The following is a 26584-nucleotide window of genomic DNA, read 5'->3' as shown; positions in this document are numbered from 1 at the left end:
TCAGTTTCTTTCCAAGCACGTTATTTTCACTTGGTAAAGGGTATTTTTATAACTGCTTTCCTCCTTTTGAATTTTATTTATCTGTTTCTTTAATTGTAAAATGGGGATAGTAAGAGTGCTTTCCTCATAGAGTTGTGAGGTTTAAGTGAAATTGAGATATGTAAAGTGCTTAAAATAGGGCCTCCCTGGTGGCGCCAGAGGTTAAGTCGCAACAGCAACACTGTGAAGCTATCCGCAGTAAGAGTTCAATCCCAGGCCAGGGAGGTGACCCACATGGCGCAGCAGACCTCTCCTGACTCGCCCGCCGCTCCCCTCAGCAGTGTATTTCAGTCAGTTCTGCCTGTTCTGTTCCCCACCCTGTCCCTGGTGAATCCTCTTATCCCCCTCTGACCCCTGCACTTCTGGCCTGTACCCCAGTTCTTGTATGTATGAATGAATAAATCTTTAAAAAAAAATAAAGTGCTTAGAATAATACTTGGAATGAAGCAAGAACTGTATAACTATGAGCCATTATTATTTAGATAAACTACTCTGAAAGGTAAATGCAGGGCTCTTAATGAAAGACTAAAGAACCTAATTCCTTATTAATGTGTTGCTACAGTGATAGATTTTTCAATTTGAAATACTTTTATTTCACATTGGAGTTGTGCAGTTTTATCATTTAGGCAGAAAAATATAACTTGTACTTTTCTGTCATATAACTAGCTTGTATAAACTACTTCGTACCTTTTCCCTCGTCTGTGAAATGGCATAACTCCATTCTTCTATTTTAAAAACAAATATGAAAATTTTATTCAATATTGTAGTTGCTTTAAAAAATAAAATGAGGCATATGCAGGACATAAGTATTTTAGTACTATGTAGAGTGGGGGTCAGTTTATATATAGTTTTTAACCATCCATGCCTCTTTTTCCATTCTCATTCATAGCAGAAGTGTTGTATGCTGGATGCTTAATTTGCCTACTACTCTTTCCAGTAATTGTAGTAAAGGAACAGTAAAATAAAGTGGGAGAGCATATTTGCGAGAAACTGGTGTGAATTTAGACATTTTTCTTTTAATCTAATTCTAAAATACATAGCCTAACATGTTGGGGTACCTTTGGGAAAAGATTAATGTGTGTGTGTGTGTGTGTGTGTGAGAGAGAGAGAGAGAGAGAGAGAGACAGACAGACAGCACTTTAGTTTTAGAGTATAAACAGATATATAATTATTTTTAGGCTTTGCTTGAGAGGACTGGCTATACTCTGGATGTAACAACAGGACAGAGGAAGTATGGTGGCCCTCCACCAGACAGTGTATACTCAGGTGTGCAACCTGGAATTGGAACAGAAGTAAGTGTTCTTCAACTGTTTTTGCTAAAATCTTTGCAGTTTCTCACTTATTTTAATCTACTGTAAGACGAGGGAGAGTACTTGATTCTTTTCAAAGTGTAGCTATTATTTTTGACACTCATCAGTATTTTGTGGCCATCATAAGCAAGGATAATCATGTAACTAGTAGATATCCAAACACTTTGTAAAGGAATGTAGTTGAGTTCTTAGAACTGGTTGCTCAAACTATGCAACTAACATTTTTTTAGGTGCTTGGGATGAGCTTGCTATGAAAATAATTGTGTTTTTTTTTTTTTAAAGATTTATTTATTTATTTATACAAGCACTGGGCACAGTCAGAAGCGCGGGAGGGTGAGAGAATTCACCAGAGCCAGAGCAGGGAGCAGAGCAGGTAGAAGGACCGAAGTACACTGCTGAGGGGAGCAGCAGGCGGCAGGAGAGGTCTGCGCGCCATGCGGGACCCTCCTCCGGTGGCCGGGGAGCAGCCGGGGATTGAACCGGCGCTGCAGAGGCTGCGGGCAGCTTTGCAACCCAGCGCTCAACCGCTGCGCCACCGGGGAGGCCCTCTGAAAATAATTGTTTTATTCTGGTTTTGGTTTTATATAATTTCGAACTCTGCTTTTTCTTCTTTTATCTCCTCCCCCGCCATACTCAATATTTACTGAGAGATTTATTAGTGGAAGTGGGTTGTGCAAGAGAAGGATATAGAATCAGATGAAAGGTTGAGCATAGTGGTCTATACTTGAACAAAGAAGCAATTCCTCCTACATTTTTGCCTTCACAAATGTTTCTTTAGGGCCTCCCTGGTGGTGCAGCAGTTGAGCGCTGGGTAGCAAAGCTGCCCGCAGCCTCTGCAGTGCTGGTTCGATCCCCGGCCACCGGGCGAGGGTCCCACATGGCGCGCAGACCTCTCCTGCTGCCTGCTGCTCCCCTCAGCAGTGTACTTCGTCCGTCTACCTGTTCTGCTCCCTGCTCTGGCTCTGGTGAATTCTCTTACCCTCCCGCGCTTCTGACTGTACCCAGTGCTTGTATAAATAAATAAGTAAATCTTTAAAAAAAAACAAGGGCCTCCCCTGGTGGCGCAGTGGTTGAGCGCTGAGTTGTGAGGCTGCCTGCAGCCTCTGCAGCGCCAGTTTGATCCCCGGCCACTAGCGAGGGTCTCACAAAAAAAACAAAAAGCAAATGTTTCTCCATATGCCTTTATGCAAACCTAATCTAATCCTTTAATGAAAAAAATTATGTACCAAAATACAAGCTCTGTTACAGCAGGTATGTTCTCTGATTTGTTACCTCCACTGTCTATATTTAGTGCCTAGCAAAATGCAAAGAACATAGTAAGCACACACTATTTGATGAATAGTTGGTTATGGGGTTTTTTTTCTTTGAATACTTAAGTCCTGGCCTTTTAACTTAAAAAATTTAAGCTAGATTAAATGATAATTTTATAGGATTTCTTTTCAAATAAAAGGATGGGTAGCTTTTTAGATGATGCTGTCATTTAAACATTTAGGTGGTGTAAAGTATCTCCTACTTGTATTAGAATTCTAAGAAATCTTAAATTTAGTCAAACTCCTATTTGAAAGAGTGATGCGTTACTCAAACTGTTAATCAGTGTTACATTCCTAAAAGCCTAAATACACCCGAATGTTAATTTTTGTTTGCAAATAGTGACAGCACCAGAACTAATTCTGGCTGGTTTCTCTGTGTATAGAATGGAGTTTACGTTCATTGATATTGTTTCCCTGAACAACTTCTTACTACAACGGACTATTTCTACAGTTAATATTCTGTTTTTTTTTTTTTTTTTTTTTAAGATTTATTTATTTTTATTTATATAAGCACTGGGTACAGTCAGAAGCGCAGGAGGGTGAGAGAATTCACCAGAGCCAGAGCAGGGAGCAGAGAAGGCAGAAGGACCGAAGTACACTGCTGAGGGGAGCAGTGGGCGGCAGGAGAGGTCTGCACGCCATGTGGGACCCTCCTCTGGTGGCTGGGGAGCAGCCGGGGATCGAAATGGTGCTGCAGAGGCCGCGGGCAGCTTCGCAACCCAGCGCTGCACCGCTGCGCCACCGGGGAGGCCAATATTCTGTTTCTTAATAGCATTATTAAAAGGGACTATAAACGTACTTTTTTTATGATAACTGAATCAGCTACATTTTATTTTATTGATTTTTAAAAATATTTATTTATTTATACAAGCACTGGGTACAGTCAGAAGCGCGGGAGGGTGAGAGATTCACCAGAACCAGAGCAGGGAGCAAAACAGGCAGACTGATGAAGTATACTGCTGAGGGAGCAGTGGTGCAGCAGGAGAGGTCTGCGCGCCAGGTGGGACCCTCACTGGCAGCCGGGAATCGAACCGGAGCTGCAGAGGCTGCAGGCAGTTTTGCAGCCCAGAGCTCAACTGCTGTGCCACTGGGGAGGCCCTAAACTACATTTAAAAAAATTTTTTTAAAGATTTATTTATTCATGCATACAAGAACTGGGATACAGACCAGAGTTAAGGGGGGGTTAAAGGATTCAGCAGAGACAGTGAGGAACAGAACAGACGGATTGACTGAAATACACTGCTGAGGGGAGCAGCAGGTGAGTCGGGAGAGGTCTGCTACAACATGTGGGTAGCTCCCTGGCTGGCTGGGAATCGTACTCGTGCTGCTGTGGCTGTGGATAGCTTCATAAATTGCATCTTGACCCCTTGCGCCACCAGAGAGGCCCATCAACTGCATTTTGATTATTTTGAATATGAAAACTGCTCTAAATTACTTGGTGTTATATAATTACCCATCAAGTTGGAATTGGGGCTCTGAGCCATCAGAATTCCTCATAGGAGCAAATACTATAAAAATAGTGTACAAGTGAACTATACTTTGGTCTTTTTTTCACTTTTGTTCTCTGATTAATCCTTCTTCTGCCATCCTTCATCTTTAATGTTCTATGTATCTTGTGAACTCTTTGAAAGCCACGTTTTTAATATTTGTAAATAATACCAAAATACAGTTCAACTTTTTTACTTCTTGAACTCCTACAGGATATGTATGTTTCTAATAGTTTTAAATTTTGTTCTGCACATGAGGATTTTCCCCCTTCCCTTAAATACTCATATCAAATGAATAAAAATAGGACACCTCCAAGAGGGAAATACAATTTGAAAGAATTAATTATACTATCCCTATAGTGTGTGAAATCCTTTTAACCAGTCTTTACATTTATCTTGTCTTGTTTTCTCAACTAGTTATAAAATCTTTATGAATAAGATAAATTCCATGTAATATTGATATGCTCGTCACAGCCTGGTGTAAAATTAGTTGGTTGCATCTGCTTTTTAATTATAGACATGAACTCTCTTAGCCCTTTAGATTGGTTTCATTGGTGAGCTCAGTAATGGGGACTTTTGTTTTTTATCTTTGCTTGATATAAATATGATGGAGTTTGCTAGATCCCTAAGATTTTCCTGGAAGCAATTCAAGAATATAATAGGATGAACTATTTTTCAATTAGAAACAAATACTTGGTATACTAATTATAAAATTTGTGTGTATTCTGTTGCATTGTCTCACTAGGAGAAAGATGTATTTTCTTGTATATTGTTACATATAGCAGGTGTTAAATTAAAATTCCTACCTGAGATTACCAGCCTAAGCCACTCCAGTCAAGCAGTTTGTTACAACCAAATCTTGGTGTGACGTTTTGTGTTCCTTCCATGAAGTTAGGTTTAATGAGATTTGGTTTATACTTACTGTAAATTGAAGTTTTGAAAAACCACAAAATTGGGAGATTGTTAACATACTGGGTTACTGATAGATTTAGTACATAAATTGGTTTTACTTGATGACATTTTTGGTTCTGTGAGAATTAGGTTTTTGTTCTTTCACTTTTCTTGACAGGGTAAAGAGAAAGTGTAGTATTTTTTTATTCTTCAACTGGTATTAATAATACGTCTTTTGGGGAAGCAGGTCCTGTAAATTTGTTTCCATTGACACAGATATAATGACTTATCACATGTTTAAAATGTGTACTGGAAGGTTCTGGGAAGAATTCAAAAGAAGTCGATATGAGATTTAATTCTTGCTAAGTAGTTAACTTAAAATGAAAATGCTACAGAACTGGTATGTTAAAGAAAGACCAAAAAGAATAATACTTTCTAGGACCTGAATTGAATCATGTATAAGGAAAAACTGCTGTGTTTTCAAAATACTAAGTGAGAATGATAGTGGAGGAACCCTAGTTAAATACTCAGAAGACTCCATTCAGTCATTGATTACTTCTGTTGATTTCCTCTGGAACCTCAGAGGGCTTCTATTGCTGTTGAAGTAATTGAGGGGATAGATAGTAGACAGCCAAAACTTAGTATTCACTAAATTGTGTTGGTTCTGAAGGGGGGAGGATTACTATACATGACTGAGTGCTTACTCTAAACAGCTCATATGGAGCCAGAATGAGTCAAGGACCAACGAAGTGATAAAAAGAAAACATTTCTATTGGCCTCGCCGGTAGCAAAGGGGTTGAAGGCTCAGTGCTATCAAGCTATCACCAGCCACTGCAGCATGAGTTTGATCCCAGGCCAGGGAGCAGACCTACATGGTGCAGCAGACATTTCCTGTCTCGCCTGCTGCCCCTTAGCAGTGTATTTCGGTAGATCTGCCTGTTCTATTCCCCACTGTATCTATGGTGAATCCTCTGGTGCAACCCCTCATCTCTGGCCTACACCCCAGTTCTTGTATGCATAAATAATTGAAAATAAATCTTTTTTAAAAAAGAAAACATTTCTGTTTCATTTTAGTTGATTAAGGAGTGGTACTTAATTGGTTTTTGAATGTTTATTTTTTGCCTTTTAAGTTCTTTTAATGTCCTAAGTTATCTTAAAATAAGGCTATCTCTTTTCTCCGTTAAGCCAGTTGTTTCTTTATGGACTTGTTTATTTATGGCTTGTTTTCTTTATAGACTCATTGATTATAATATTGGGGACTCTGTTGACCACAGGTTTGTTGATGTTTCTTCTGAAGTAAAACAAAGTATTTTGAAAATCATTTAAGCTGTATTCTAACATTCAAATGATACTTTAGAGTATAAGAACCTTGGTCTTACGAATGGAAAATGATTAATCATTAAATTACTTGGTCCTGAAAATACATATTTTTTTTTCTGAAAATACATATTTTTTTACTTTAGCTATGCCTAATGAGGCAAACCTCATTCTAAAAATACAGGCACAAGTATTACCTATAAGTAATACGATCTGACAGTTTCCTCACTTAATTGTGTCAAAGTACATTTTTTTTAAAGATTTATTTTCTATATTTATGAATACAAGAGCTGGGGTGTAGGCCAGAGGTGTGGGGGGGAGGCGGTGAGAGGGTTCCCCAGCGATAGTGGGGAAGAGAACAGGCAGATCCACTGAAATACCACCGAGGGGAGCAGCAGACAAGACAGGAGAGGTCTGCTGTGCCATGTGGGTCACCTCCCTGGCTGGGGATCAAACTTGTGCTGCAGTGGCTGCTGATAGCTTCATAGTGCTGAGACTTAACCCCTTGCACCACCAGGGAGGGAGTCCCCAAAATTACATTGTCATAGTACCATTTATGTTTTGTGTCTTTGCTTTACATGTATTTGTAATGGGTAAGGGAGAGAATATGGTTGTTGAATGATGTAATTATGTAGCACCATTGCATTGTGTTATTAGAAACAATATAAAGCCAAATTTACTTCCCTGAACGATTTTTAAAAATATTCAGATACCCTCAAATATAAAAAAAATACTTAGCTAGATTAGGTCAGGGAACCTAGTGCACTCCAGAAAACACATTTCAAAATTAATAACTAATTATCCTTGTGTATTTCTTGTGTTAGGACACCTTTTACCTGTAGCTTTTTTTTTAGTGAGGAAGGCTGTAGAGAAGAGTAGATTAATAGGATTGAAAGGTAATGTTTTAGTTCTGGACATTTTTGTGAGCTTGGTGTGTCTTAGATCTCTAAGTGGAATTGTTGAGTGAACAGTTACTTATGTGCTCCTAGAGTTTCTGGGGAGAGTTCTAACTGGAGATTTCAACGTGGGAGGCATAAACATTTGGGTGGTATTTAAAAACTGTGAGTTTGGATGTGGTCACCAAGCAAGTATGTGTAGCTAGAGAAAAGGTCTGAGATCTGAAATGTGCAGTCCTCCAACATTTACAGAGATGAGATTGGACTAGTATAGGGGACTTAGTAAGAGCCAGTAAGGTAAGAGAAGAAACGGGTGGTGTCCCATAGGTCAAATGAAGAAAGCTTTCACAGGAGGGATATTCAGTTATAAAAACTTATTACCAAGCAAGATGGGGGGCTGATAATTGATAGTGTGGCAACATGGATGCCATAAATGGTTGAAAAGAATGGCGTAAAAACCAGATTTGGCGAAGATTCAAGAGAGTGGGAGATGAGGAATTTGAATTACAGGTGTGTCCTGCCCTTTTGAGCAAAAGGACAATAGCTAGAAGGTGTTGTAGTTAAAATATATTTTTGTTTTAATTTATAATGGGGACACATTATAACGTGTGTGTGAATGAGAATGATCCATGTATAAAGGGGGGGAGATAGTGATAAAATTGTTGCTGGACCAAGTAGGAGAGAAGGGGCAGAATTAGTAAATAAATTAACAGTGTGAGGTAAATGCTCATCTATATTGTCATTAAAAAATGTGCAGCTTGGGCCTCCCCGGTGGCACAGCAGTTGAGCGCTGGGTTGCGAAGCTGTCCGCAGCCTCTGCAGCACGGGTTCGATTCCTGGCTGCTCCCCGGCCACTGGAGGAGGGTCCCACATGGCGCGCAGACCTCTCCTGCCGCCCGCTGCTCTCCTCAGCAGTGTACCTCGGTCCTTCTGCCTGCTCTGCTCCCCGCTCTGGCTCTGGTGAATTCTCTCACCCTCCCACACTTCTGACTGTACCCAGTGCTTGTATAAATAAAAATAAATAAATCTTTAAAAAAAAAAAAAAGTGCAGCTGTTATTTCCCAGGCACAGTGTTTAGTAGTGGGAATAAAATGAGAACTAAGATGTGGACTCTGCTTACATGGAAATTGAACCCTCTTGTGCTGGTGCTATTCCTACATGTAAGGATATTGAGACTAACTGATAGGTAACTGAAATGTAGATTTGAATCCCAACATAAGTTAAAAACTCATTATTTCTCACAGTCTTTCTGTTTCTCCATATAATCCATTTTTAAAAAAGATTTATTTATGCATGGGCCTCCCCTGGTGGCGCAGCGGTTGAGTGCTGGGCTGCGAAGCTGCCTGCAGCCCCTGCAGCGCCAGTTTGATCCCTGGCTGCCAGCGAGGGTCCCATGTGGCACGCAGACCTTTCCTGCCGCCGCGCCAGTTGCTCCCCTCAGCAGCGTACTTCGTCAGTCTGCATGTTCTGTTCCCCTCTCTGGCTCTGGTGAATTCTCTCATCCTCCCACACTTCTGACTGTACCCAGTGCTTATATATATATACATAAATAAATGCTCTTTTTTTAAAAAAAAAAAAAAGATTCATTTATTTATGGATACAAGAACTGGGGTACAGGCCAGAGGTACAGGGGTGTGAGAGGATTCACCAGAGACAGAGTGGGGAACAGAACGGGTGGATTGACTGAAATACACTGCTGAGGGGACCAGCAGGTAAGACATCAGAGGTCTTCTGTGCAATGTGGGTCACCTCCCTGGCTGGGGATCAAACTCGTGCAGCAGTGCTGCTGATAGCTTCATAGTGCCAAGACTTAACCCCTTGCACCACCAGGGAGGCCCTGCAATCCATTTTCTACCCAGCTACTAGAATATTCCTTTTAAAACATAAATCACACTCAGTCACTTGTCTGTTCAGAATCCTCTGATGTCTTCCCAACACATACAGGATAAAATTCAAACTCCTCACTCCAGTTATAACTGAGTCCTTAGTCGGGCCACTTTCTCTCTTTCCCGACACTGTCTCCTGTTTAGACTTTCTATTCTGTCGTCACTGACCTGTTTGCTATTCTTCATCTATGTTAAGTGTACGCCAGTTTTTTTGTACTTGTCTTTCACCTTGGAAAGCTCTTTCCACAGATTTTCTGTCTTAGGTCTCAGTTCAAAGTTACTGTCTCAGGGAGGCTCTTCTAATTAAAATATAATGTCTCCTCGTCATTTACTCCTTTTCCTTGCTTTTTTTTCCCTTAGTATTGAACACCTCCTGGAGTCATTGGTATTTGGTTTTTTTTTTTTTTTTTTTAAAGATTTATTTATTTATACAAGCACTGGGTACAGTCAGAAGTGCGGGAGGGTGAGAGAATTCACCAGAGCCAGAGGGGAGAGCAGAACAGGCAGACTGACAAGAAGTACACTGCTGAGGGGAGCAGTGGGCGGCAGGAGAGGTCTGCGTGCCATGTGAGACCCTCGCCCGGTCGCCGGGGATTGAACCGGTGCTGCAGAGGCTGCGGGCAGCTTGGCCACCGGGGAGGCCCAGTATTTGGTTTTTTGTTTTTGTCTTTCTTAGTAGAATACAAATCTCATAAAGACCTAGTCACTGTATTTCTATAATTTCAAAAAAATACATGGCATGTGAGTCCAGGCTCTGTGAGTACTTGTCTCATGAAAGTTTGAACAAGTTCTCTGAGAAGGAGGGAAGGGAACCATTTGTGTATGCTAGGCATTATTGCATTGGAGCAACCTTAATCTGATGCTTAAAAAATAAATTAGACATGAATGGTAGTGGAGGCATTTTAAATATCTGAGGTTTTTGTTTATGGATGGGGACTTTTGTCAGTCATCTTGGAGATGGGGATTTGCTTTCCCAAAAGAAATAGAGAAAATGAGAGTAGCCAATTGATATGGGTGGGTGTTAGTCATTTTGACTTTTGGAAAAAGGAAACATTTGTTACAAAGGTACTATATCTTTGGGCCTCCCTGGTTGGGCAAGGGGTTAGGACTCACTCTATGAAGCTTTCTGCAGCCACTGCAGCACAAGTTTGATCCCCTGCCAGGGAAGTAACCCACATGGTGCAGCAGACTTCTTTTTGTCTCTTCTACTGCTCCCCTTGGCAGGGTATTTCAGTGGATCTGCCTGTTCTGCTCCCCACTCTTTCTCTGGTGAATCCTGTCAGCCCCTGCATCTCTGGCTTGCACCCCAGTTCTTATATGCATAAATAAATAAATCTTTAAAAGAAAAACAAATGTGTTATATCTTTATCATAGATTATTTAGAAAATATAATTAAGGAAAAATAATAAAATTGGAACAGTTTTTTCATGCATTAACCACTTAGTATTCTGATACACAGTTATCCATATGTGTATATGTATCTATAAGCAAAAATTGATATCACTAGACTTACTGATTATTTGAGGTAAAATTGGGAAAACCAAGAGGAAATGATTAATGCGCAGTTGGAGATACAGAGTTTGGTCTTGGGGTGTAGGTCTGGAAGATAGCTGCATAGTTATAGGCTTCAGGAGTTCATGATCTTTAAAACTGAAGGAAATACAGTGATGACTAGGAGATGGAGCCATGATTTTGGTAAACATACAGATTATTACGTGGATAAAAGACTCACCATTGAAAGGATAGAGAACTGAAGATAAGACCAGGTCAATGGAGGATCCTGAAAATTTAAGGGAAAAGAATTTTTAGAAGGTAGCACCACCAGTGTTAAAAGACTTGTTGGAAAAAAACAAAAAACTTGTTGAGCAGGCAGGAGCGATGAGACTGAGGGAAGGACTGCTGGCTTGGAAATTCCGTCCACTGGTGACATTCGGGCGTGCGGTTGAGTGTGAGAGTTAGAGGCAGAAGCCAATTTTAGAGAGCTACTTAGCTGTTCTATTTAGAATAGTGATGCCACATACTTTCCAGAGTGCATTTTCAACTGTCTTAAGAGAAACAGCTCTTCAGGGATATCATACAGTTAATGCCTTCTAGTCTCGTGTACTTTTTGTATCTTCACAGAGCTAAGCATGTACTAGATGGGTTGAATAGAATAACTGCATGTGTGTAATAAAAGTTAGAGCCATGTAGTCAAAGCTTTTAAAGAAAAGGAAAAGAGTTAAAAAAAAATTAGCGTTTGCAGCACGGGTTTGATCCCTGTGACTGGCCAGCCGGTGAGATAACCCACATGGCGCTACAGACCTTTCCTGTCTTGCCTGCTGCTCCCCTCAGCAGTGTATTTCAGTCAGTCTGTCTGTTCTGTTCCCCGCTGTGTCTCTGGTGAATCCTCTCGCCCTCCCGCACATCTGGCATGTACCCTGGTTCTTGTATGTATGAATAAATAAATCTTAAAAAAAAAAGCAAAGCAAAATATATAATATAGGCTAAAGAAAGTAGCAGGTTTTGCTTGTTTGTAATTTGTTTTGTTTTAGGATATTTGGCATGTTTGAAGACAAAGGAACCAGTGGGAAGGAAAGGATGTACTGAGCAAAATAGGAGAGTTGAAGGAATAATAGTTTGGAATGATTTCCAGAAGAAATGGGCTTATTTATACTACTAGTGTTAAGGAGTTAACCATGAAAAGGAAGTAAGTCTCTTTCCTGAGGTGTAAAGAAAGAAGTGGAGATAGATGTTGGAATAGGTTTTTGGTTTTTTTTTTTTTTTTTTTTTTTAAGATTTATTTATTTATTTATACAGGCACTGGGTACAGTCAGAAGTATGGGAGGGTGAGAGAATTCACCAGAGCCAGAGCGGGGAGCAGAGCAGGCAGAAGGACCGAAGTACACTGCTGAGGGGAGCAGCGGGCGGCAGGAGAGGTCTGCGCACTATGTAGGACCCTCGCCCGGCAGTCGGGGATTGAACCAGTGCTGCAGAGGCTGCGGGCAGCTTCGCAGCCCAGCGCTCAACCACTGTGCCACTGGGGAGGCCCTTGAAATAGGTTTTTAAGACCACGAGGGAAGAAAATGAGGAAACCAGTGGCTTTCTTGTATAATCTGGATAGAATGAGATTTAGTGGATGAAGACTGGATACTTTTAGGAGATAGAAAAATAGCTGGTGTCTAAGAACCATGCAGTGGATTCAAGAGAAGACCTCAAGTGTTAGTTATCATAGCAGCAGTGACAGTGAGCTAATTATTTTGAAAAGGATTGTGTTAATGTACACTAACAATTTCAGCTTCCTTGAGTCAGTTTTTAGATGTCATCTCTTGTGCAAACACTAATTTTTTTTAACTCTCTTAAGATTTTGAGTTTGGGCCTCCCTGGTGGCGTGGCGCAAGGGGTTAAGTCTCAGTGCTGTCAGCTCTACAGCCTGAGTTTGATCGCTGGTCAGGGAGCTTACCCACATGGCTCAGCAGACCTCTCTCATCTCTCCCACTGCTCTCCTTGGGAAGTGTATGTCAGTAAATCTGTCTCTGGTGAATCCTCTCACTGCCTGCACCTCTGGTCTACACCCCAGTTCTTCTATGCAAAAAAAAAATTTTTTTTAATATTTATTTATTTGTACTAGCACTGGGTACAGTCAGGAGTGTGGGAGGGTGAGAGAATTCACCAGAGCCAGAGCAGGGTACAGAACAGGCAGACTGACAAAATACATTGCTGAGGGGAGCAGCGGGCGCGGCAGGAGAGGTCTGCGCACCATGTGGGACCCTTGCCGGTGGCCGGGGATCGAACCAGTGCTACGGAGGCTGCGGGCAGCCTCGCAGCCCAGCACTCAACTGCTGCGCCACCAGGGGAGGCAAAAAAATTGCAAAAAAAATTGTTTAAAAATTATTTTAATTTGGATTGTAAATGAAAACATGTTGCTGATAAGGTGAAACTTGGATTTAATTGTCTCATATTACATATTAAATACTGAGGATATATAATTGTTTGAGTCTAATTTTTTATTCTATAATTTAATCTTCCATAATTTAAAATAATTTAATGGATCAAATCATCAGATGATGAATTTTTTCACACCTTAAAATTCTGTTAGAGAGATCAAAACACTGAAGTTTAAGTAGTAAAGATTTTAGAGTTGAGAAAAACTAGGAAGACCACATCAATCCTTCATGCAGTTACTGTTTTTGTGAAAATGCAGACACTGAAGTTCTGTAGATATACATACATGCCCTTTATTTTTGGGAATAAAATGACAGATTGTAAAATTTTGAAACTGAGTTGCTAGTAGAGAATTGGCACATACTTACTAATCAGTTTTCATTTTTCTGTATAGAAAATGGTTCTATGTTGACAAGTTGAGACTATTATAATAAAAATTAGGGTTAGATTAGAAAGATTTGAACTATCTCCATTCTTTGTGCCCCCACCCTTTTTACAAAAAAAGAAATTAGACGTTATAGTGCTAAAATCAAATGTGTATGTTGGGGTTCTAACACAGATTTTATTTCAGGTCTTCGTGGGTAAAATACCAAGAGATTTATATGAAGATGAGCTGGTGCCCCTTTTTGAAAAGGCTGGTCCCATTTGGGATCTGCGTCTTATGATGGATCCACTGTCTGGTCAGAACAGAGGGTATGCGTTTATCACATTCTGTGGAAAGGAAGCTGCACAGGAAGCTGTTAAACTGGTATGTGATTAAAAAAAAAAAAGTATCCCTGTCATTATTTGAGAGAATTACCTCAATTTAAAATGCTTGAATTTAAGTTTCATTTCTTTTGTTTTTACCTCAATGTTTTTATATTGACTGAGTTCGTATCTGATCTTTGTTCTTTTTTTTTCTGATAAAGTAAAAAACAAAAACAAAAAAAATCCAAGAAATAATGTTAGAAAGTCTCCTATAATTCTTAAAGTTTCATTTGAATATTTGGTTACTACAGTTCTGTCTTGGACTTTAAATGTTAAACTTTAGGATTCTTAAAGTGTAATCAAGACTGAGGTGGATTCTGGCAAACATGACAATGAGCAACAATGACTTTTAGGACAGTTCAGAAAATGGCTGTGAATCTTTTATTTTTGTCACAGCCTAATCACACTGTTTTCTGTTAATTCTTGCTCGTTTTGTTCCCAGACCCTCAGTCCTCTCTGTTTAAATCTTTTTCTCCTTTTCTGCTATCTTACAACCAGTCTTTTAGTATTTTCCTTTTTTTTTTTTTTTTTTTTTAAAGATTGAATTACTTATGCATAAAAGAGCTCGGGCACAGGCCAGAGGTATTGGGGGGAAAGGTGGGTTTGAGAGGATTCACCAAAGACAAGTGGGGAACAGAACAGGCAGATTGGCTGAAATACACTGCTGAGAAGAGCAGCGGGTGAGACAGGAGAGGTCTGCTGTGCCATGTGGATTAGCTCCCTGGCTGGGGATCAAACTCATGCTGCAGTGGCTGCAGATAGATAGCTTCAGTGCTGTGAATGAACCCCTTGTGCCACCAGTATTTTCCTTTTTCAAGGCCTTTCACCATTTGTATTTGTTTTGTAGCAGTAGAGCAGCAGCAGCAACAGAGTTCTGCAAATTAAGTTTATCTTTTTCACTGTTACTGTACATAGATACAATCATATATGTAATTTAGGATTACAGTGTCATTGTCTTTTGGCATACTCTTTTGCCAGACATTCAAAGTCCTCATTTAGTCTAGTTCTAGTTCTTCTAGAATGGGTGGCCTCTTTAACCAAGACTTTTGGATTTTATTAGTTTCCTTGAAATTTAGTTCCATTTCTAGCTTGACTCAGATTTTAGTTTCATTATGTATTCTTCCTTCTGAATTGTTTATTTGATACTGAGAAGTTTTCAAAGCTTTGTTTCCTCATTTCTGGTAACATGGATGATTTTATTTTTCAAATAATTGTGTCTATCTTGTAGCAAGTTAATGGGTAATGTTAAAAGCATAAGAAGCTTATTTATCAAAGAAACCATCACCATAATGATTTAAATAAAACATTTTTTATTATTATTTCATAAAATTTGAAAGTATTGTGTTTGATTTGCACCTTAAACCTTGGTATATATTTAGAAATGTTTTGTATAAAGTGTGACATTCTGATAAATTTCTGTTGCATTGGTAAAACATATTTGTCACTTTTTATGTGTTGTTAATTTTGCCTATGGCTTGTCTATAATTTCCTCTCTAAGGAACCTGAATCATCAGTCTCAGGTACTTACCTTGAAATTCTCTGGAGAATAAACCTCAAATAGATTAAAGTAAAATATGAAATAATATCTTTTTATTAATAAAGTGAATAACTTTCAGTCATTTATATATGGAGGAGCAGTGAGGGTTAATAAATCCCAAACTAAAATGAGAGGCAATAATAGTGAAGTTTGAAAATACACACTTATATTATGGTAAGCATGAGGGAATTGGGTCACTTCACGAAATAACGAGTGTTTGACCTTGAATTGTTAAATATTTTTATTAAGATCAGTTGTCCTGAGTTTGGGGTGGTTGTGGGGTGTCTGGTTCTTCCTTGCAGTGTGACAGCTATGAAATTCGCCCTGGTAAACATCTTGGAGTGTGCATTTCTGTGGCAAACAACAGACTTTTTGTTGGATCAATTCCGAAGAATAAGACTAAAGAAAACATTCTTGAAGAATTCAGTAAAGTCACAGGTAAAACAAAAATGTATTTAGAAATTAGTTTTGGGAAATCTGTGGTGCTATTTATAAATGCAAAAGAGGCAGCTATATATTCTAAGAATTCAAATCTCTATTATTTAAATTTTCTCCTTTATAGTAGCTTGGTCTAAGTAATTAAAAAAAGTCCTAAGTTTCTTGGACTGTGGGTTTCACTTCTTTGCCTTTATTGAACTTTTCATTGAATTTTGGCTTTTACCAGTGCCTTTGCCCTGTAGGCCTCAAATGAAAACTTTTCCCCTCTGGCATTCAGTGTGCACAAGGGCTGAGGGTTTTTATCCTCCTTCATGTTGGCTTGTCCAGATCAGATTTTTCAGAATTTCCAATTCTAAATCCATGGAATTGAGAAGTACTTTTTTGTATCATAGGTATACAGGTATGTTTATATACAATTGAAACAAAAGTTAATGAAACCGCACTTTTACATATGATATAGTCTTATATTCCTATTCTCTTCTGTTTGATTTTTAAAATACTGGTGGAGATCCACTAATGCTAGTTTTGCAGTTTTAAAAAACACTGTTCCAGACATACTCTTTTACCCCTTCCTTGAATCTGTCATCTGTTGTTATCCTGGTGATCAAAAATTCCCTTTGGTTAACCATCTTTTTCTGCTACAAATTAACTTTTCCTTAGTACCTTTAACTTCTTTGTGAATAAACTATCCACCTCCAGCCTCCTAGTTTTATGACATACTCATTGCCAGTCCTTAATTCAGTGCCCTTATATCCAGATCACATTCTGGATCTTGCCACCAGAATTCTCTCTAAATTTTGACTTTTAGTGTCCCACTTTTTAGCCACTGCCTCTATCCATCATAATTGTGTTGGTCAAATACCCCCAGTGGCACAGTTCTTTGACCTCATTACTTTATTATTATGTGTCAGCTCCTTTGTGGCTTAATTCTATTTATTTCTTAAAGTGTTTACCTAGTGCTGGCATTGTGCTATGTGCTGGGATACACTGGTGAATAAAAGAACTGTTCTCTGCCCTTGTAGTGCTTACATTCTGGGAAAGGAGATAAAACAAAAATTAAATATTTACACATAATGGTAAGCACTGAAGAGGGAAATGAAGGATTTTTTTAGAGAAGTATTGTTCTGGTTTCAATGATTATGAAGGCTTTTCTGATACAGTGACATTTCAACCAAGACCTGGAGAATGAGGAGGATATAGGATACAAAGAGCAAAGGGATGGTCATTCCAGGAAAGCAACACATGTGAAGGGTCCAAGCAAAACAGAATTTGGCCTATTAAAGTAATAGAGAAAAGACCTATGTTGTTAAAAGATAGAATTAAGGGCATAGTTCTCTGAGCTAAAGGAGGCAGATGAAGGAGTTTGGATTTTATTGTATGTATAATAAAAGAAAAGGTACTAAAAGATCTTAAGCAGGAAGTAACATGTCCATGTTTACAGAATATTATTTCTGCTGCTGTGTAGATAATGACTTTGGGGAGGGATTAAGAGTAGAAGTTAATAAGTTAGTTGAGTCGGTTGTTGTAGTTTGTATAGAAGATTGGTCTAGGGTAGTAGCAGTAGCGATGGAAAGGCATAGATGGTCTTAGAATTGGATGAGAGAGATGAGGAAAGGAAAAATTAAGAATGAAAACTGAGAAGATCGCATGGCCTATTAAAAAGGGAAGTCTAAAGAAGACAAATTTGGGGATGGGTAGTACAATTTAGAACATGTTTGGAATATCTAAGTCTGGGCTAGAAATAAATTCTGGACATTTTTAGGGATTTAGATAGCATTTTAAAGTAGGGACTAGCTGATATTACCCAGAGAAGTATTATTATACATGGATAGTATTATTATACATGGAAAGCTTGAGGGTACAGAAAGAACTAATGGGGTACCAGTATTGAGCAGTCATTTTTGGTTTTGGTAAAAACAATAAATTAGATTCAAGAATGATTTTTGGTCATGATTAGTTGTTGAATATTAGTTCTTTTAGAATTATATTAATAATTTGTTTTTAAGTTTCTTGGCAGCGTTTTCTTAAATTAGAAGGTAATGGTCCATCAATTATGCTACAACATTGTGGAATGTTATTTGTTAAAATAAAGTAGTTGGGCTTATTCATGGCTATAGCATCAGGATCCTTAAAATATAACATAAAATACCATCCTAAACTCCATATCTAATAATATTACTGATTTAATTGTCTACTAGGTAATTAGTCAATCAGTTTTGTTCTTCAGCAAGTGGATTTAGATCTGCCTAATCTCTAGATGTGTGGTGGATGCTTTTGGCTTATATATCTGGCTGTTGGTTTAACAGAGGGTTTGGTGGACGTTATTCTCTATCATCAACCCGATGACAAAAAGAAGAATCGGGGGTTCTGCTTCCTTGAATATGAGGATCACAAGTCAGCAGCACAAGCCAGACGCCGGCTGATGAGTGGAAAAGTTAAAGTATGGGGAAATGTAGTTACAGTTGAATGGGCTGACCCTGTGGAAGAACCAGATCCAGAAGTCATGGCTAAGGTAAATATAGTTGCTTGGGATGGGGATGTGGATATCATTTAAATTATGTATTCAGAATAAAGGTCAGATATTTTGAATTTCATGTTAAATAGAAATTGTAGCTCTTAATCTTACTACTTAGGCAAGGACTTGCTTTAACATCAGACTTAACAGCCTGTCTTGCTATCCATGTATTTCCATTAATCATCCTTTTTCCTGCATAGTGAATGTACCAAATAAACTAAAATGAAATTCCTTTAATTAAGTATTTTTATATGCATCGAGAACTTGTTTAGTGCTAGATATTATAAGGAATACAGAGTTTAGGAAAAAACAACACTCATTCTCTTAAGAGAAAAGTAATGTTTTAGAGATAATGGATGCTAATCCTCGTTGGCTTGCGCTTCCCATGAATTATTTAGATTTAATTTTTTTTTTTTTTTATAAATTTTATTGTTATATTCCCCATACAATTGCAGCCCCCCATTCTGACCCCAATCCCTCCCCTCCCGCCCCCTCCCCCCTAAAAGTGTCTCTGGTTCATAGTTTTTTGTTGATTTTGATTTTCACTTTCTTATAGTTATTCATTTTCCTGGTCCCTTATTTAAGTTTTCTAGATTCCTGCTATGAGTGAGACCATCCAGTATTTTTCTTTTTCTTTTTGGCTTATTTCGCTGAGCATGATCCCTTCCAGCGCCATCCATGTTGCAGCAAATTGCATGTGTTTATCTTTTTTGAATGCTGAGTAATATTCCATGGTATATATGTACCACATCTTCTTGATCCAGTCATCTATTTTTGGGCATTTGGGTTGTTTCCAAAGCTTAGCTATTGTAAACAGTGCTGCTATAAACATAGGGGTGCAGGTGTTCTTTGGAATTGATGTTTCTGTGTCCTTTGGGTAAATACCTAGGAGTGGAATTGCTGGGTCATATGGAAGCTCTATGTTTAGTAGGTCCAGAAATCTCCACACAGCTTTCCACAGTGGTTGGACCAGTTTGCACTCCCACCAACAGTGCAGAAGAGTTCCTTTTTCTCCACACCCTCGCCAACATTTGTTGTTGCTAGTTTTTTTAATATGTGCCATTCTCACTGGTGTAAGATGGTATCTCATGGTAGTTTTGATTTGCATTTCCCTGATGACAAGTGATGTTGAACATTTTTTCATATGCCTGTTGGCCATTTGCATTTCCTCTTCAGAGAAGTTTCTTTTAAGCTCTTCTGCCCATTTTTTGACTGGATTATTTTCTTTGTTGTTGTTGAGTCTCATCAGCTCTTTGCAGATTTTTGTGATCAGTCCTTTATCATTAGTGTTGGGTGCAAAAATGTTCTCCCAGTTGGTGGGGTAGATTTAATATTTTTTAAGCCTTTGTTTTTGAATCATCAGATTCCTTTAGAGTATTGTTCCCATGAAGAAAGGCAAAGGGTTACTATGTTTCTGTTGTATGTGGTGGCAAAATATGTGTGGCAGAGCCTGTAGCAGGCTCTTTCCCTCCTTAAGAGCTCTGCTTACATTGCTGGGATCTTTGCCTGGTAAATGATGATGTGAGGATTTCTGGTTTTTTTTTTAAAGATTTATTTATTTATGCGTGCAAAAGCTGGGGCACAAGCCAGAGGTGCAGGGGGGTGAGAGGATTCACCAGAGACAGAGTGGGGAACAGAACAGGCAGACTGACTGAAATACACTGCTGAGGGGAGCAGCGGGGTGAGTCAGGAGAGGTCTGCTGCGCTATGTGGGTTGCTCCCTGGCTGGCCAGGAATCAAACTCATGCTGCAGTGCCTGCGGTTAGCTTCATAGGTTGCGTCTTAACCCTGCACCACCAGGGAGGCCCCAGGAGTTCTGATTCTTAGACTTTACTGAGTGAGTCCAAAGATTGAAGGGACACATCACAGTTGCATCGCTACTGTTTTTAGTGAGTATTTTGGCGTATGTTTCTTCTTTATCGGTAGGCAGCAACTCAGTGGATGGCCTTAAAGTAGTGGTTGGATTCATCTGGACTAAGAAATCTTTTCCTCAAGCATTTTATGCTAGCTAGTGAAGAGGCAATTTTCCTCCCATGAGTTTAGTGGAAACCCTTGGTTTATAGTAATATGATGGTTTTTGTAGGCAGAAGACATCTTTGTGTTAAGCAAAGACAATTCATTGAGGATGAACCAAAAAGACTGGATGTGCTGCTGCTCCGTGTAACCTTTCAGATTGATGTTCATCCTAAATTTTTCTGTAGGGTTAGAAAACCTCAAGATTTTATTCTATTAACTATTTCTTCCTGGATCAAAAAAAGTGTCAGAATGAAAAGGAGATCTCTATAAACTTGAATAGTATCTGCTTGAATAAACACAATTGAATGATACTGATTCTGTTGCTGTTTCCTAATTGGGGAGTAGGGGGGCATTTTTACCCAGTAAAGTTTCTGCTCTTCATTTTTCCAGTTATAATTCACTGAAGACATTTTGCCAAATTGAGTCAGTTAGATAGTCACCCAGAACCTAAGCCTACCTATATCTTTCGTTAGGGGTCTTTTTCCCATTGCACATTTTAAACCATTTCAACAAGTAATTTTTTGCAGTAAGTTATGGTTTAATCTCAGAAACAATATTTTTTATGGAGTCTAAAAAGTAAACTAATAGATATCCGTTTATTATAGAATTATACTTCAATATGACATTTAAAAAAAAGTAGAGGTGGAAATAATGTGATACCTTTGCCTCTGTGAAAGAATATTCTCTACCCAAATGTTTTTGTATTCATGTAGCCCTTTTTGAGGCAACAATTTGTCCATTCACTATGTTTGTTTGGGTAATAATATTTCTTTAGTTCAAATATCAAAATTATATAAAAAGATATAAACCCAAAAGTGCCACTTCCACATTTAGTACCATCTTCCATATTCCCCTTGACGCCCCCCCGTAGGTATCCAGTTTTAGTGTCTGGTTTTTCCTTTTAGTGCTTCCTTAGGCAAATAGGAGTATATGTTTTTACTTTGCTGGTAACCTCCTGTATTCACTGATATATACTTGTATTCACCATTCTGTTTCATCAGCATAAGGCAGTGTACCATTGTATGTATTACTAAGAAATTATAAAATGTTGTCAGTTTTAAAAGTTTGACATAGTTTTTGCCTCTCATTTTAGCTATAAATTGAATCCCGGTTTTGGAGATGTAAAAATGGGGGGTAGGGGGGAGAGAATGTCTCACCAACTGTATCTTGGCAATTTTTCCAAATCCGTTCTTCATTGTTTTTAGTGACTGCATAAATGCTCTGTTCTTTGATTGTGCCACAATACATTCAACCAATTGCACATTGGGTTTTTTACTTTTTTGTTATGACAATACTATAATGAATAAGTTTTTCTCATGTCAGTTATGAATGCAGACATCTTGAGGATAGATTCTCAGGGATAGAATTGTGCACTTGTAATTATGAACATGTTGCCATATTCTCTGTAGTACAGATATGTGCCATTTAACTCTCTTACCAGCTAGGGAAATACATTTACCAAAATAGTGTATGTGTTTTGCTAATCTGATAACATTGTATCTCAAAGCCATTTATGGTTTGTTTCTCTTACTGCATGTGAATTTAAGTTCTTAATGTTTACTTCTTGTATTTCTGAATTCTACTTTTTTTTTTTTTAAAGATTTTATTTATTTATGCATACAGGAGCTGGGGTGTAGGCCAGAGGTGTGGAGGGTAAGAGAATTCGCCAGAGACAGGGTGGGGAGCAGAACAGGTGGATTGACAAATAAATTGCTGAGGGGAGCAGCAGGCAAGACAGGAGAGGTCTGCTAATCCATGTGGGTCAGCTCCCTGGCTAGGGATTGAACTCCTGCTGCAATGTCTGCTGATAGCTCCATAGTGCTAAGACTTAATCCCTTGAGCCACCAGGGAGGCCCCTCTACTTGTTTTTCTATTGAGTTTTTCCTTTGAACTTTCTCTTATTTTTGGTGCTCTGATAAAAGACAGGTGAACTCTGATAAATAATTTGTCTTTTGACTTGCTCATAGGTTTTTTGTTTGTTTGTTTGTTTGGTTTTTTTGGCACATAGAAATCATTTATTTTTAGTAGTTAAATTTATTGCTCCTTTATAGTTTATATGTTTGTAGATTTTAAGTCACAAGGCTTTTCCCTAGTGCAACATTATATAAAGAAACCACCCATATTTTCTTCTTCATAGTCTCCCCTACCTTGTTTTTTTGTTGTTGTTTTGTTTTGTTTTTGCATTGACATTTTTGCTACATTTGTAGCTTATCCTGGCATACAGTATGAGTTATGAGTTTAGTTTTTAACTTTATGTAGATTAATACTGTTATGATTCGGTAATTTAAACATTTAAACTATAGTTTGTTGTATCTGGTAGGGTAGTTGAAATTTTATCCCTTTTTTTTTTCCTGATTGTATTTGCTTCTTTTTCCCTGTGACTCTTGGAATCAGTTTATCCAGCAGCAGTGGGGGAAAACAGAAAAATTGTTGTTCTGGGGTACTTAGAGACCATGTTAAATTTATAAGTTAACTTAGTAATAATTATGTGTTGCTTAAAAGTTGTCTTATGCAGGGCCTCCCTGGTGACGCAGCGGTTGAGCGCTGGGTTGCGAAGCTGCCCGCAGCCTCTGCAGCACCGGTTTGATCCCCAGCTGCTCCCTGGCCACCAGAGGAGGGTCCCACATGGCGCGCAGACCTCTCCTGCCGCCCGCTGCTCCCCTCAGCAGTGTCCTTCGGTCCTTCTGCCTGCTCTGCTCCCCGCTCTGGCTCTGGTGAATTCTCTCACCCTCCCACGCTTCTGACTGTACCCAGTGCTTGTATAAATAAATAAAAATAAATCTTTAAAAAAAAAAAAAGTTGTCTTATTCACAGTATTACTTTAACGATAGGGCAGGCAAAGGAACCAATAATTGGTAACATCAGAATAATTTTCTTGGCAGTTTTCATAGTATAATTGCACTTTCAGCATTTAATATTTTAGAGGAAAAAAATTTAATGTCATGAAGAAAAGAAGAAATACTTTAATATAAAACTTAAACTAAAATTAAGTAGCCATTACCAATTTTGTTCATTTGTTGTGTTAGGTGAAAGTTTTATTTGTGAGAAACTTGGCTACTACAGTGACAGAAGAAATATTGGAAAAATCATTTTCTGAATTTGGAAAACTTGAAAGAGTGAAGAAGTTGAAAGATTATGCGTTTGTTCATTTTGAAGACAGAGGAGCAGCAGTTAAGGTAGATATTTTGAAATTTTGCTTCTTGATATTTGAATTTTGTTGAAATGTGCTTAAATATATAAAGTGACTTTAACAACTTAATAACTGAAGAGGTTTTCTAATCTTTCATGAAAAAAGTGAAAGAGGGTTACTACTGAGTTTGTAATCTAGGTAAGTTATTTTAATCTCTGTTGGTTTTGTAAACCTACGATTTGACAGTGTGCCTTGGAAATATTACATAATAAGTATGGTAAATAGCTCCTGTAGATATTAACTAGGGGATGACTGTATTTTAACAACATTGCTTGTAGATTGTAGATCAAAGAAAGTATATGGTACAGTATATTACAGTCATAGACTTACCTTTATTTTAGTAATTTTAAAATTCTTACAGTATTAACTGTTTTACCATTTTCCATAGTTAAGATATACTTACTCCTTGATGATAGTAATAAAAGGTATGGAAAAAATATTTTGTGGTGTCTGGAATGTAAAACTTGGATACTTTGCTGCTTTCTGTTGATAATGGATCAGCACCATCTTTGATGAGTGAAATTTCCAGTTTCTTCTTTGTCTTGTTCCCTGGGAGGAGAGTGGTAAAAGAAGACAAAATATAAATGAACGCTTTTTTATATAATTGGAAAGATGGACCCAAAATAAATCTTCAGTGGTTTAGTCTTGGTTCTTTTTCTCCATATTCTGTTGGTGGAGTGATGTAACTTCTAATTTAGGAAGTTTCTGTTTTCTTGCCCAGGGTACTGCTTTAAAAAGTGCATATAGAATCTACGATTAGTTAGAATTTATTGGTTTCCTTTTTGATGGAAGTTGGTGAAACAGTGTTGCTTATAAAATTCACAGATTTAATGTTTGGCTTCTTTAATTTCCAGTAATGTAGAATACATAACTAATAATTTATACCTTCTAAATATTCCTTTTAATTCACTTGGTGTTAGATAATTGGTTTTCCCTAAATAAAAAACTGGTAAAGTGGTTTGCCAAAGTCTGTGAAATTTCTAGCTTAGCAACTGGGAATCACATTCTCCAGGATGACCAGGAGAGAATTGATGCTCCAGTCTTTTTTTTTTTTTTTTTTTTTTGTGGGACCCTCGCCGGTGGCCGGGGACCGAACTGGTGCTGCAGAGGCTGCGGGCAGCCTCGCAACCCTGCGCGCAACCACTGCACCACCAGGGGAGGCCCTGATGCGCCATTCTTTTGCTTTAAACCTGGACGCTTCTGTACACCCATTTAATTGGTTTAGCGGAGGTAGCCAAAAGCTTGTGTGACAAAGGAGGAAAATTAACATTGGAAGAGTACTGTTTAATCTTTGGTTATTTGTGAAGCACTAAATGCCCTTTATGGAGAGATCGTTTTTTAACGTATGTCCAAAGAGGAAAAGGCTATATAGGAAAACAGGAAAGCTAATGTGAGGACGTGATATTTTGTTACCCAAACCTTGAAATGTTGCAGAGATTGTTAAGGTGGAAGACCATAAAGACGAGAACATAGAATCCTTTTGATACTGCTTTCCAGGTGTTTTCATCTGGTTAGGCCTTTTCTAGTTCCTGTGCTTTCAACTGTTCAGGCAAAGTATGTTCCAGGTGAAGTGTTGTGGAAGAAACACAGGCATTTTCAGTCAGTATCTGAAATTCACTGATAACATCATTCAGTAACCTCATTTGTGTTTCAGATCTTTAAAATGGAAGAGCAGTGTAAGAATAAGAACTCCCAGTTGGGGGAGTTCATTTATATTCATTTATTTACTAATTTTGTTCTCAACATACTTTAGAGATAATAAGGTAAGATTGAGGGAAAGAAGTAAACATAACATTTTAACCTACCTAGATTCATCTCTTGCAAATTAAAATATTTGTGAAGTTAGTTGTTTATTAAGTGTGTTACATGGCATAGATAGATACATGTATGTAGTAATGTTTTAAAGCTCTGTTACTTGTAGAATAAATTAACTTTTTCTTATTTTCTATAGGCCATGGATGAAATGAATGGCAAAGAAATAGAAGGAGAAGAAATTGAAATAGTCTTAGCCAAGCCACCAGACAAGAAAAGGAAAGAGCGTCAAGCTGCTCGACAGGCCTCCAGAAGCACTGCGTGAGTCTGCGTCTTAGTAATACATCTTGTGAACAGAGGATAACTTGGTAGTAGAGGTCAGGTTAGTGAAACAAAATCAGGACATATTGAAGTAAAGTAATTTGTTTTTTCTCTCTTCCCTCCACTGATAGGTATGAAGATTATTATTATCACCCTCCTCCTCGAATGCCACCTCCAATTAGAGGTCGGGGTCGTGGTGGGGGGAGAGGTGGATATGGCTACCCTCCAGATTACTATGGCTATGAAGATTACTATGATGATTACTATGGTTATGATTATCACGACTATCGTGGAGGCTATGAAGATCCCTACTACGGCTATGATGATGGCTATGCAGTAAGAGGAAGAGGAGGAGGAAGGGGAGGGCGAGGTGCTCCACCACCACCAAGGGGGCGGGGAGCACCACCTCCAAGAGGTAGAGCTGGCTATTCACAGAGGGGGGCTCCTTTGGGACCACCAAGAGGCTCTAGGGGTGGAAGAGGGGGTCCTGCACAACAGCAGAGAGGCCGTGGTTCCCGTGGAGCTCGGGGCAATCGTGGGGGCAATGTAGGAGGCAAGAGAAAGGCAGATGGGTACAACCAACCTGATTCCAAGCGCCGTCAGACGAACAACCAACAGAACTGGGGTTCCCAACCCATCGCTCAGCAACCGCTTCAGCAAGGTGGTGACTATTCTGGTAACTATGGTTACAATAATGACAACCAGGAATTTTATCAGGATACTTATGGGCAACAGTGGAAATAGACAAGTAAGGGCTTGAAAGTGATATTGGCAAGATACAATTGGCTCTAGATCTACATTCTTCAAAAAAAAATTGGCTTAACTGTTTCATCTTTAAGTAGCAATTTGCTGCCATTTGTATTGGCTGAAGAAATCACTATTGTGTATATACTCAAGTCTTTTTATTTTTTTTCTCTTTTCATAAATGCTCTTGGACATTATTGGGCTTGCAGAGTTCCCTTATTCTGGGGATTACAATGCTTTTATCGTTTCAGGCTTCATTTTAGCTTC

At 38.6% G+C, this 26584-nt stretch overlaps 1 protein-coding gene across 7 annotated transcripts in view; it reads left to right on the top strand.

Annotated features, from left to right (window-relative positions):
* HNRNPR (heterogeneous nuclear ribonucleoprotein R) overlaps positions 1–26317 on the top strand; it is a gene marked incomplete at both ends in the record, with an annotated part of 29780 nt that extends 3463 nt beyond the window's left edge. Inside the window, 7 exons of one of the 7 annotated variants that reach the window (XM_084242592.1) lie at positions 1218–1331; positions 13629–13805; positions 15644–15779; positions 18086–18291; positions 23337–23486; positions 25452–25573; positions 25705–26317. In XM_084242592.1, the coding sequence (XP_084098718.1) occupies positions 1218–1331; positions 13629–13805; positions 15644–15779; positions 18086–18291; positions 23337–23486; positions 25452–25573; positions 25705–26317 (1518 nt within the window). Of the gene's footprint in view, positions 1–1217; positions 1336–13509; positions 13806–15643; positions 15780–18085; positions 18292–23336; positions 23487–25451; positions 25574–25704 lie in introns of all 7 variants that reach the window. The other 6 variants (XM_084242591.1, XM_084242597.1, XM_084242596.1 and 3 more) reach the window with 6 other exon arrangements.
* Positions 26318–26584: the final 267 nt, after the last annotated feature.

Source organism: Talpa europaea, assembly GCF_964194135.1.
Source record: "Talpa europaea genome assembly, chromosome: 9".
Lineage (NCBI taxonomy): Eukaryota > Metazoa > Chordata > Mammalia > Eulipotyphla > Talpidae > Talpa > Talpa europaea.
The sequence above is the reverse complement of the archived record's forward strand: the minus strand, read 5'-3'. Positions and strand labels throughout refer to the sequence as shown.